This window comes from Schistocerca gregaria, chromosome 4 (genome assembly GCF_023897955.1).
Source record: "Schistocerca gregaria isolate iqSchGreg1 chromosome 4, iqSchGreg1.2, whole genome shotgun sequence".
Lineage (NCBI taxonomy): Eukaryota > Metazoa > Arthropoda > Insecta > Orthoptera > Acrididae > Schistocerca > Schistocerca gregaria.
The window spans coordinates 460,872,040-460,886,026 of NC_064923.1; the positions used below are offsets into that span (position 1 = coordinate 460,872,040).

A 13,987-nucleotide genomic window follows, 5' to 3' on the forward strand; every position below is an offset into this window, starting at 1 on the left:
GATTTTTGGTATCACACAGACATCTGTGATTGCCCACTGTTTAGTTAATGCTGGCTATAAGAGACTCTACTATATTTTCTCATAAGATCCAAATAGCTTTTTTGCACTATCATGACAGTTGGACATCCTCAATGATGCCATCACTCTATCACTGGTTCATGAATTTTTCCACTGCTGGTTGTAGTTGACAGGGCGCCTTACATGGCTTATGGTAAACAGTGATTTACATCCTGTCAGAATTCTGTCTTATATCACTAGAGTACCAGAAATAGACCCCGCGGCTCTACTCTTTCACCACCTATTTCGAGTATGAAAACAACACTCCTGCGTATGAAACATAATTCTTTACCTAGTTCATTGTCCTCCTCCAGTGGTCCCGCCACATCTGATACATTTTCAAATAGTTCTCTCCCTATGATCACCTCAAGTCTTTTCCTGTTCCTTCCAGTATTTTATTGTGAACTGTTAATGAGTTTTCACACAGTTTAATTGGTTTGTCCTGAACCACAGGCAAATATTGCAGCAGGATATCATTGCCAATGGTTTACTCCAGTTGGAAAAATGTTGTTCCGAGTTCTACCATGTTTTGCCGATGATCAGTTTTAGTATAGCATTTACACATGGAATCTAATTCTAGGATCAAGTGGTGTGGTACCATTCACCTACATGCGTCTAAACTTCCCAACACCACCTGAAAATTTAACATCACTGAAGCTACTGATCATACATCGTTATCCTCCACTCCGCACACCGTCCCCTCTGGGGAGGGGGGGGGGGGGGGGGTTGAACCACATCTTTCACAAGAGGTCCAGACTTGCTACAGACACATGAGATCCTGTGTGCAATAAAATTATATTTTCACTACGGTCTGCTGCGCCAGTGATGCAACATTCCACCTCTGCATACGTTTTTGTAGCATAAAAACCTATGGAGGCGTCGTGTGGAGGATTTGTAGTTCCCACTGCCACATAAAAATCATTTGCACACTGGCCTTTCCCGTTACGTCCCTTACTTCTGCAGTGTTTCTCTCAGTGTCCTGCTCCCTCACTCTTCAATGTGATCCAGATGTCCTAGTCGTTAGAAGACACACTGCTTTTATCCCACACTTTCATTACTACTTCCGTGCTGTGGCCACCACGATGGTCTCAGTTAGGACCTTTGGAAATTCTTCATGTATCCTTCATGACGCATCAGGAAGAACCCCCCTTAGTCATGTTGCTTACGCCCCATATTACGATTTCTGATAACTGTGTTAACTTTCTCATTATTCATTATTTGATCTACAATGACATTAATCTTCCATAGTCTATCCAGAATATACTCAATATGCGCCCCCGCACTGAATTCTTCACTAAATAGTTTAGAGGTACTTTGCTTCTTATAAGAGGGTATAAGACAGTTTATGAGTTCCTCGAATGTCACTGCATTCCTTACATCCTCATAGTACCTAACATATGTCTTTGCCTTCACTCTAAAGAGAAATTTTATCATCTGTAACAACAGCTCATATATCCAGAAACCAGCTTTACAGCTGCCAACAGATCAGCTACAAACGCTAGCACATGCACCGTTGCTTTACCCAAAAAGGGACTAACCGGACTAGCGGCAGCTGAATCTAATGTGCGAACAGTCCAACTGGGCGAGGTCCCACCTTCTCTTACAAAATTAAAGAATTCTGCATTATCTGATTTCAATCTAGCTACTTGCTCTAACAACGACCACACTGCTTCTTGCGAGGTATTCCCATAAATGTTTTCGGCTCAGACGCTGTGCGACATCTGTCAAGTAAACAAAAATACAAGGAAGAAAAAAAATGGAAATAAAAAAAATATGTAGCTCACTGTGACACCAATACATTGGTTTGAGTCGTCACCTTTAATCATCAGCTATCTGGATTCACTATACTGCCTAGCGTAGTCGACATAGCTGTGACATATGTCTCACATTACTGGGGCCGATTCTGCACAAAGCACTCTGTGGTCCAACGAGTTACCCAACATTCACATCATTGGGAACAGTCCTCTTGTATTCCCATAAAATCGCCAAAAGTCTTAAGACTTATCTGGTCTCACAAGCTTCACCCACAAATCGCTATGATAATACAGAAAATCTGTATTCACAGTTCTTAATATAACAAATCAGAAGAGAGAGAAAGACAACAGTCACTGCACTGACCATACAGTGATGATGATCCTGCCCATTTTGTATGTCGACACCATCCCTAATACAGCTGGTCCCTTCTCAATGTGGTTGGCAGAAACCATTTCTGTCACCAGCTTGGCAGATTAAAGGAGCCAGAAGGATTATGGAAGGTCATAGCTAAAGCTATTTAATATATTCAGATATTCCACACATAAATGTGGTGTTGCTAGGGGGTCTTCAGCAGTCCCACACATGTCCCTCTTTCAGCTCACAAGCAGCCTCTTGTCACACTCAGCATATGTCATTGTCTCATCCAGCAGGCAGAAGCTGAGCTGATGTTACTTTTTCAGCACCCTTCTGGGGTAGTACCACATCTGCTCCCAGACAATCAGATGGTATGCCACTGTGCTGGACTCCATAAAGCCTCTCATACTAGCTGTGAAATTGCGTGATTCAGTGTGGAGGCACTTGAGGGCTCATAGTTGAACCGAGGACCTCTTAGCAGGGCAACAGCAAAAGGAGCTTCCAGTGACAGAGTGTCCCCACACAAGGCAAGCGAGCAGCAGTAGTGTATGCCAGCACAAGAAAAGCCAGCGACAATAGAGTATGCCCGCACAAAGCAAGCTACGGTTCTATACCTAGTCAGGCCTATGTAGGTATACAAATACTCTCAGAAGTCAGCCAGAATATGATTCCCCAGTCGGAGAGCACCAGTTCAAATTCATGTGGCACCTGGTTTAGGCACAGACAGTAGTTCCTTGGCTAGGCACGGCAGTATTTGGTAGGGGTAGATGACCCACGTGAAAACAGGGTGACAGGTATAAAGCATATCTCGGAGATGGTAGCAGGTAGTGACTGTATCTGCATGTCTAAAACGGGAGGTATTACTGTGGGCTTGGCTTCTCGGTGTTTTGAAAGGACATCATTTTCCATCTTGTAGACTACAACACAGCCGCGGTTCGAGTCTCGTTCCTGTGGTAATCGTGTCACCATCGGCAGTGTCTGGCTTCCATCTTTCCACTGCATCGGCTGTAGTATTGTCCCTGCTGCATTGTCGAGGCATGAATGAGTAGTAACTTCACCTCCCATACGGCCTGGGCGTCGATTCCTGTGGTGTCAACGCAGTCCGCATTTAATTTCTTGTGAATGGACCATCTATATGACTCTCTCATGCTTTTTACGCCACCCTACTTTGACGTTTACTACTAAGTCCGTTATGGATCTCCACTGCCATGTTGAGAGAGGCCATCGCTCAGAAATATGATCAAAGAAGTCTACACCATTTGACTGCTCTTGGACCACAACCTTCAAAATTTTGACAAGTCTGCTATGCCTTGACTGTAGTGTCGGCCACTGGAAATTGATGACCTTTTCTATGGCCAAGAAACGAACCAATGATGAAATGCACACGCCTTCTTGCAATTTCTTCACCTCTTCTCTTAACCCCCGAAGAGTCCAATAATCTATGCTACTCCCTGTTAGAGTTCAAGAGCGCTTTCTCGTCGTGATAAACTTAAGGGTCGGTGCTTCAGCCTTCCCTTCCACCCTCTTGATTTCTGCTAAGAAACAACATTCATGATCTGCTGCACATACAACCTACTTGGACGTTTCATTCCAATTCCATCCATTAATAATTTCTTTTGTTATTAACCCACTGGTGATTTTGCCTCTTGCAATGAGTTCCTCGAATTTCTCTCGCCTCATTTGGATACCCTTCGACATAGATATGGTCTACCTCATTAATTTTCAGAAATACTTCATTGGTAACCACATCTGTTCTGGTAATCTTCGATATCCTACATTACTGCCATATGTCTAGGACAGCTTCCCTCCCCATGTATCCATATATGTCAACGATCCAGACAAATTGCATTCAAGAGTCGTTTCCTATTTTACAGACTTATGCTCATGCTAGTGAATAAATTTTTTCTTCAATTAAATATTCTTTTAGCTTGTGTATTCGGTTACAAACTATGTTTAGCTCCCCACTGCATTAAGGAAGAAATAATTTCCTTCTCTGGTACAAGGTAATTCATAAGTATCGCAGAGAGTTAAGGAGAAGACTGCCTGAAAACAACAAGACCTATAGAAAACTGCACGTATCAGTAGACACGGTGCCTTTCCAAGTTTAGATTCTCACATACACGGGGTGTATTAGCACGAGGAAGCAGGTGAATCAGAACATGAAGACTGATCCGTACGAGCCTAGAGATACTCAAACTAGTGAATAGGTTTCCAAACCGGGCTCCTGCCGCATATTACCAGGCATTTCTTGTCATTGATTTCAATTAATTGTATGCAGGTATTGATGTTTGCTGTATGACTAACGGTACCCATACTGAGTACCTCTTATGTGAGTTAAAAACATGGAGAGACGACTTATCCAGTGAAAGTGTCCATTTTCTGTACGTCTTGCAATTTTCACGCCATAGTCTTGTGCAACTCTGGAAGTACTTATCGTCCCAACTTGTCGGTCGTGACAAAGTTAGTTAGTCACTTAGTAATTTAGTTAGTTGTATGTTCCATGTATCATTTTACACGGTAGATAGTAGTGATGTAGAACTAGTCATTTTCCATTCACTTTACAATTTAATTTTACGTATGATTCTATTCTGATCATTTCTAGGTTTTTATATATATTAAAAAAAGGAAAAAAGTATGTAGTTGTGAATTAGTAATTCCTATCCACGGTCTTTTACACACTAGAATTCTATGGAAAAGGAGGTGATATCGAGGAGAAACATTCTCAGATTGTTTTCATTCTTTACTTTGTTGTCTGTTAGACAGTTAAATCACTGAATTTGTGATACAATATTTTTGTTGTTGCATTGTGCACCCCTTTTTGCGCGAAGGAAAACCTTAACGAGGAGTAATGAATGTCATTTTTTCTTCTGGTATTTCATTTACGTATATCATTAATCCTTTTGAACTGCAGTGGATTATTTATAACAAACTTCAGGAAGGAATAAATATACCGTGAAGCTGTAGTCAGAATGCTCAACTCCTTAAATAGATGTCTGCAAGATAATCGTGGGTGAGCCGTACATATTATTCATAGAGTATGGTTTTGCAAAATGAAGACTTTCTTTCGTGAGGATGAATTACTGTAGAGAAATATTCCATATAACACAACTGAATGAAAATATAGGAAATAGGTCATCATACTGATTTGTCTCTCCCAAGGATTTTCAGTCATTATAAGTGCATATGTGACTCAACTGAGTTGTTTTAGGAGTTCCAAAATGTGATTTTTCCAGTTTAAGTTCTCATCAATGTGAGCACTTAAGAATTTGAAGTTTACAGCGTATTTATTATTTCCACACCATGTGATACACTTATCACTCTTGCAGTACACCTACACTACGTCACCAAACGTATCCGGAGACACCTGGCAAAAATGAATTACCAATTCCTGGAGCCCTCCACTGGTGATGCTGGAATTCAATATGGTGTTGGCTCACCCTTGGCTTTGATGACAGCTTCCACTCACTCTGGCATACGTTCCATCAGGTGCTGGAAGGTTGCTTGGGGAATGGTAGCCAATTGTTAACGGAGTGTTACACTGAGGAGGAGAGGTATCGATGTCGGTCGGTGATGCCTGGCACGAAGTCGGCGTTCCAAAATGTCCCAAAGGTGTTCTGTATGATTCTGGTCAGGACGCTGTGCAGGCCAGTCCATTACAGGGATGTTATTATCGTGCAAACACTCCGCCACAGGCCGTGCATTATGAACAGGTGTTCTACTGTGTTGAAAGATGCGATCGCCATCCCCGAATTGCTCTTCAACAGTGGGAAACAAGAAGGTGTTTAAAACATAAATGTAGGCCTCTGATGTGATAGTGCCACGCAATACAACAAGGGGTGCAAGCACCCTGCAGAAAAAACACGACCACACCATAACACCACTGCCTCGGAATTTTACTGTTGGCACTACGCACGCTGGCAGATGACGTTCACCGGGCATTCGACATATATACACCCTGCCATCGGATTGTCTCATTGTGTACCATGATTCGTCACTCCACGCAACGTTTCTCCACTGTTCAGTCGTCCAGTGCTTACGCTCCTTACACCAGGGTGTCCGGATACTTTTGGTCACATAGTGCAGATGTGTGTAACGGAATATGTGGCGTCTTTTATAAGTGAGGGTGAGACCATTCACGGACAACGAGTCAATAATACCTCTAAGAACTATGTTTACGATTACTTCTGTTTCTGTATGATTTGATTGATTACAATAGTCACGCCATCTGCTGAAGGAGCTGACTGTGCTTGTTCTCTGTTATACGGAAGATACACTCCTAGAAATGGAAAAAAGAACACATTGACACCGATGTGTCAGACCCACCATACTTGCTCCGGACACTGCGAGAGGGCTGTACAAGCAATGATCACACGCACGGCACACCGGACACACCATGAACCGCGGTGTTGGGCGTCGAATGGCGCTAGCTGCGCAGCATTTGTGCACCGCCGCCGTCAGTGTCAGCCAGTTTGCCGTGGCATACAGAGCTCCATCGCAGTCTTTAACACTGGTAGCATGCTGCGACAGCGTGGACGTGAACCGTATGTGCAGTTGACGGACTTTGAGCGAGGGCGTATAGTGGGCATGCGGGAGGCCGGGTGGACGTACCGCCGAATTGCTCAACACGTGGGGCGTGAGGTCTCCACAGTACATCGATGTTGTCGCCAGTGGTCGGCGGAAGGTGCACGTGCCCGTCGACCTGGGACCGGACCGCAGCGACGCACGGATGCACGCCAAGACCGTAGGATCCTACGCAGTGCCGTAGGGGACCGCACCGCCACTTCCCAGCAAATTAGGGACACTGTTGCTCCTGGGGTATCGGCGAGGACCATTCGCAACGGTCTCCATGAAGCTGGGCCACAGTCCCGCAAACCGTTAGGCCGTCTTCAACTCACGCCCCAACATCGTGCAGCCCGCCTCCAGTGGTGTCGTCTTCAGCGATGAGAGTCGCTTCTGCCTTGGTGCCAATGATGGTCGTATGCGTGTTTGGCGCCGTGCAGGTGAGCGCCACAATCAGGACTGCATACGACCGAGGCACACAGGACCAACACCCGGCATCATGGTGTGGGGAGCGATCTCCTACACCACCCGTACACCTCTGGTGATCGTCGAGGGGACACTGAATAGTGCACGGTACATCCAAACCTTCATCGAACCCATCGTTCTACCATTCCTAGACCGGCAAGGGAACCTGCTGTTCCAACAGGACAATGCACGTCCGCATGTATCCCGTGCCACCCAACGTGCTCTAGAAGGTGTAAGTCAACTACCCTGGCCAGCAAGATCTCCGGATCTGTCCCCCATTGAGCATGTTTGGGACTGGATGAAGCGTCGTCTCACGCGGTCTGCACGTCCAGCACGAACGCTGGTCCAACTGAGGCGCCAGGTGGAAATGGCATGGCAAGCCGTTCCACAGGATTATATCCAGCATCTCTACGATCGTCTCCATGGGAGAATAGCAGCCTACATTGCTGCGAAAGGTGGATATACACTGTACTAGTGCCGACATTGTGCATGCTCTGTTGCCTGTGTCTATGTGCCTGTGGTTCTGTCAGTGTGATCATGTGATGTATCTGACCCCAGGAATGTGTCAATAAAGTTTCCCCTTCCTGGGACAATGAATTCACGGTGTTCTTATTTCAATTTCCAGGAGTGTAGTTTACATATATGAGGAACAATAGTGGACCTAAGATTGAATCTTGCGCAACAGAATATATAATTTCTCCCTTGTCAGAATTATGTCCCAGGACTACACTAGTTGAATTGTTAGTGCTCAGGTTCTTTGATGTTATCATCTGTGAAAATTTTGGCACCTACTGAATGGACAAACAACTTTCTGAACTCATTTGGTTCGGTATGGTATTATCCAGTGGTTGGCTGTATACTATTAAAATACCATTTTATGACAGTGAGAGAATAGAGATGTGATTTGTAGACACCTTTGATAGTGTCGCTGGCGTATCTCAGCGCCGGCATGGTTATCGGCTGGAGTTCGCCGATGGTCCCGGAGCTGCGGAAGAACACTTCGCACATCCCCATCACGGCAGACCAGGGATCGTGGCTGGCGTCCGTGGGGCTGCTCGCCTCGGTGCCGCCTTCTCTGCTGAACGGCGTGCTTGTGGATGCTGTTGGCCGCCGATGGATGTTGCTGTTCGCTGCCGTGCCCCTGCTGACCGTCGCTGTGTGGCAGCGGTTTGCCACCACCTTCTGGGAACTGCTCGCCTCCATCGTGGTGGGCAGCGTCAGCGTGAGCATCATCCTACCTGTGAGTGCCCAGCCCAGGGGTGGCGACATCAATGTTTCATGCCGTATTTACGACTTATTTCCTTTGGTTCGGCCATCTGTGGACCACGTTGTTTCAGGCCAGCTTCTTTTCTTCCACTATTAGCCCCTGTCCAGCATTCTTTCACTCACATACTTTGCAGTCCTCTTCGCTTTTCTGGCGATGGTGATTTTGCTCTGAGTCCAATTCCCTCCTGGACATCTAAACAAGCCTTAATATCAGATTTGGAAGGCATCCAGTTGTACATCTCTGGTTTCTGCATTTTCGTACATTCCATGTATTTTGTACCTCTTGGATCCAATAACCTTAGGTTCTCTTCTGCTCAAGGAATCGCATTATCTCATATGTCAACCGTTCCTGCTCTATTCTAATAGTTCAATGAGGTGACGAAAGTGATGGAATACCAATATGCACATATACAGACGGCGGTAGCATCGCGTACACAAGGTATAAAATGTCAGTTCATTGACAAAGCAGTCATTTATACTCAGGTGGTTCACGTAAAAACGGTTCCGCCGAAGTAAGGCTGCACGATGGAAATTAACTGACTTTGAATGTTGAACAGCTGGAGCTATACGCATGAGACTTTCTGTAGAAACCTACTATTCCGAGATCAACAGTGTCAAGATTGTTCAATGTAAGAAGAATACCACATTTCAGGCATTACCTCCCACCATGGACAATGCAATGGCCGACGGGCTTCACTCAACGACCGGAAGCATCGGTAGTTGTGTAGAGTTGTCAGTGCTAACACTTAAGCAACATTAAGTGAAATAACCACAGAAACCCCCCATGAACCATGGACCTTGCCGTTGGCGGGGAGGCTTGCGTGCGTCAGCGATACAGATGGCTGTACCGTAGGTGCACCCACAACGGAGGGGTATCTGTTGAGAGGCCAAACAAACATGTGGGTACTGAAGAGGGGCAGCAGCCTTTTCAGTAGTTGCAGGAGTAACAGTCTGGATGATTGACTGATCTAGCCTTGCAACATTAACCAAAACGGCCTTGCTGTGCTGGTACTGCGAACGGCTGAAAGCAAGGGGAAACTAAAGCCGTAATTTGTCCCGAGGACATACAGCTTTACTGTATGGTCAAATGATGATCGCGTCCTCTTGGGTAAAATATTCAGGAGGTAGAATAGTCCCCCATTCGGATCTCCGGGCGGGGACTACTCAGGAGGACGTCGTTATCAGGAGAAAGAAAACTTGCGTTCTACAGATCGGAGCGTGGAGTGTCAGATCCCTTAATCGGGCAGGTAGGTTAGAAAATTTAAAAAGGGAAATGGATAGGTTAAAGTTAGATATAGTGGGAATTAGTGAAGTTCGGTAGCAGGAGGAACAAGACTTTTGGTCAGGTGAATACAGGGTTATAAATACAAAATCAAATAAGGGTAATGCAGGAGTAGGTTTAATAATGAATAAAAAAATAGGAATGCGGGTAAGTTACTACAAACAGCAAAGTGAACGCATTATTGTGGCCAAGATAGACACAAAGCACATGCCTACTACAGTAGTACAAGTTTATATGCCAACTAGCTCTGCAGATGATGAAGAAATTGATGAAATGTATTTTGAGGTAAAAGAAATTAGTCAGGTAGTGAAGGGAGACAAAAATTTAATAGCCATGGGTGACTGGAATTCGTCAGTAGGAAAAGGGAGAGAAGGAAACATAGTAGGTGATTATGGATTGGGGCTAAAAAAATGAATGAGGAAGCCGTCTGGTAGAATTCTGCACAGAGCATAACTTAATCATAGCTAACACTTGGTTCAAGAATCATAAAATAAGGATGTATACTTGGAAGAATCCTGGAGATACTAAAAGTTATCAGATAGATTATATAATGGTAAGACAGAGATTTAGGAATCAGGTTTTAAATTGCAGGACATTTCCAGGAGCAGATGTGGACTCTGACCACAATCTATTGGTTATGAAATGTACATTAAAACTGAAGAAACTGCAAAAAAGTGGGAATTTAAGGACATGGGATCTAGATAAGGTGAAAGAACCAGAGGTTGTACAGAGTTTCAAGGAGAGCATAAGGGAACCATTGACAGGAATGGGGAAAAGAAACACAGTAGAAGAAGAATGGGTAGCTTTGAGGGATGTAAGTAGAGAAGGCAGCAGAGATTCAAGTACGTAAAACGTCCAGGGCTAGTAGAAATCTTTGGGCAACAGAAGAAATATTGAATTTAATTGATAAAAGGAGAAAATATAAAAATGCAGTAAATGAAGCAGGCAAAAAGGAATACAAACGTCTCAAAAATGGGATCGACAGGAAGTGCAAAATGGCTAAGCAGGCATGGCTAGAGGACAAATGTAAGGATGTAGAGGCTTATCTCACTAGGGGTAAGATAGGTACAGCCTACAGGTAAATAAAAGAGACTTTTGGAGAAAAGAGAACCACTATTATGAATATCAAGAGCTCAGATGGAAACCCAGTTCTAAGCAAAGAAGGGAAGGCAGAAAGTTGGAAGGAGTATATAGAAGGTTTATACAAGGCCGATGTACTTGAGGACAATATTATGGAAATGGAAGAGGACGTAGATGAAGACGAAATGGGAGATGAGATACTGTGTGAAGAGTTTGACAGAGCACTGAAAGACCTGAGTCGAAACAAGGCCACCGGAGTAGACAACATTCCATTAGAACTACTGACGGCCTTGGGAGATCCAGTCATGACAAAACTCTACCAGCTGGTGAGCAAGATGTATGAGACAGGCGAAATACCCTCAGACTTCAAGAGGAATATAATAATTCCAATCCCAGAGAAAGCAGGTGCTGACAGATGTGAAAATTACCGAACTAACAGTTTAATAAGTCACAGCTGTAAAATACTAACGCGAATTCTTTACAAACGAATGGAAAAACTGGTAGATGCGGACCTCGGGGAGGATCAGTTTGGATTCCGTAGAAATGTTGGAACACGTGAGGAAATACTGACCTTACGACATATCTTAGAAGAAAGATTAAGAAAAGGCAAACCTACGTTTCTAGCATTTGTAGACTTAGAGGAAGCTTTTGACAATGTTGACTGGAATACTCTCTTTCAAATTCTGAAGGTGGCAGGGCTAAAAGACAGGGAGCGAAAGGCTGTTTACAATTTGTACAGAAACCAGATGCTAGTTATATGAGTCGAGGGGTATGAATGGGAAGCAGTGGTTGGAAAGGTAGTGAGACAGGGTTGTAGCCTATCCCCGATGTTATTCAATCTGTATATTGAGCAAGCAGCAAAGGAAACAAAAGAAAAATTTGGAGTAGGTATTAAAATTCATGGAGAAGAAGTAGAAACTTTGAGGTTCACCGATGTCATTGTAATTCTGTCAGAGACGGCAAAGGACTTCGAAGAGCAGTTGAACGGAATGGACAGTGTCTTGAAAGGAGGATATAAGATGAACATCAACATAATCAAAACGAGGATAATGGAATGTAGTTAAATTATATCGGGTGATGCTGAGGGAATTAGATTAGGAAATGAGACACTTAAAGTAGTAAAGGAGTTTTGCTATTTAGGAAGTAAAATAACTGATGATGGTCGAAGTAGAGAGGATATAAAATGTAGACTGGCAATGGCAAGGAAAACGTATCTGAAGAAGAGAAATTTGTTAACATCGAAATGGGGTGCTACAGAAGAATGCTGAAGATAATGTGGGTAGATCACGTAACGAATGAGGAGATATTGAATAGGATTGGGGAGAAGAGAAGTTTGTGGCACAACTTGACCAGAAGAAGGGATCGGTTGGTAGGACATGTTTTGAGGCATCAAGAGATCACAAATTTAGCTTTGGAGGGCAGCGTGGAGGGTAAAAGTCGTAGAGGGAGACCAAGAGATGGGTACAGTAAGCAGATTCAGAAGGATGTAGGTTGCAGTAGGTACTGGGAGATGAAGAAGCTTGCACAGGATAGAGTAGCATGGAGAGCCGCATCAAACCAGTCTCAGGACTGAAGACTACAACAACAACAACCACCTCAGAAATCAACGTCCAACGTACGAAGAACGTGCCCGTTAGCACAGTGCGGCGAGATTTGGCGTTAATGAGCTACGGCAGAAAATGACCATCATGGGAGCCTTTGCTAACAAAGCAACGCCGCCAGCAGTGCCTCTTCTGGGTCCGTGACCATACCGGTTTTAACCTTTTCGTTTTGGAGTCATCAGTCTTCTGACCGGTTTGATGCCGTCCGCCACGAATTCCTCTCCTGTGCCAACCCCTTCATCTCAGAGTAGCACTTGTAACCTACGGCTTCAACTATTTCCTGGATGAATTCCAATCTCGGTCTTCCTTACAGCTTTCACCCTCTTCAGCTCCCTATAGTACCACGGTAATAATTCCCTCATGTCGTAACGGATGTCCTTTCATCGTATCCATCCTTCTCAGAGTTTTCCACATATTCTTTTCCTCTCCGATTCTGCTAATAAGCTCCTCATTCCTCAACCTTATCGGTCCACCTAATTTTTAGCATTCGTCTGTAGCATCACATATAAAATGCTTTCATTCCCTTCTGTTTCGCCGGTCGGTGTGGCCGTGCTGTTCTAGGCGCTTCAGTCTGGAACCGTATGACCGCTACTGTTGCTGGTTCGGATCCTGCCTCGGGCATGGATGTGTGTGATGACCTTAGTTAGGTTTAAGTAGTTCTAAGTTCTTGAGGACTGATGACCACAGATGTTAAGTCCCATAGTGCTCAGAGCCATTTGAACCATCTTCTGTTTCGGTTTTCTCTCACTTCTTGCTGTGCTCCACACGTATATTCGCAAAAACGTATTCCTCAAATTAAGGCCTATGTTTTGTAGTAGTAGATTTCTCTTGGCTCGGAACACCCTTTTGGCCAACGCTTGTCTGCTTCTTGTGTCCTCCTTGCTCCGTCCTTCAGTGGTTATTTTGTTGCTTATTTAGCAGAATTCCCTAACTTCATCTACTTCGTAACTCTCTGTTGTTTTTTTCCTTCCCTAACGACATATTGATCGTCATCTGGCCGATCCTCCATCTTTTTTTCCATTCTTCTGTATATTAGTCTTGTTGCGTGAGCTGTTAAGCTGTGTGAAAATTCTCGCACTTGTCAGCTCTTGCAGTCTTTTGAATTGTGTGAACGATATGTTGTCGCAAGTTGGATGGTGTGTCCCCAGGCTAATACATTCTCTATACCAATATCAACAGTTGTTTTGTTGCAACTGATCCCAATAATTTTAGAAGTTCTGATGGAATGTTATCTATCCCTTCTGCTTTATTTGATCTTGAGTCCTCGAAAACTCTCTTAAATTCTGGTTTTAGTACTGGATCTTATATCTCTTGTAAATCGACTCCTGGTTCTTCTTCTATCACGTCAGACAAATCTTCCCCCTCACAGAACCCTTCAATGTACTCTTTCCATCTCTCCGCTTTCTTCTCTGTATTTAACATGGAACTGCCTTTAGACTCTTAATGTTACCATCACACCTTTTAATTTCACCGAAGCTTATTTTGACTTTCCTGTAAGCTGAGTCAGTCCTTCCGATAGTTATTTCTTTTCGATTTCTTCACTTTTTCTTGCAGTCATTTCATTTTA

General features: G+C 44.0%; 1 protein-coding gene across 1 annotated transcript in view; it reads left to right on the top strand.

Moving 5' to 3' along the window:
* The window catches only part of LOC126267201 (facilitated trehalose transporter Tret1-like), a 122,457-nt gene that overhangs the window by 20,287 nt on the left and 88,183 nt on the right, over positions 1-13,987 (top strand). The window contains exon 2 of the mRNA XM_049972170.1: positions 8,115-8,431. Coding sequence (XP_049828127.1) covers positions 8,115-8,431 — 317 coding nt within the window. The remainder of the gene's footprint in view (positions 1-8,114; positions 8,432-13,987) is intronic.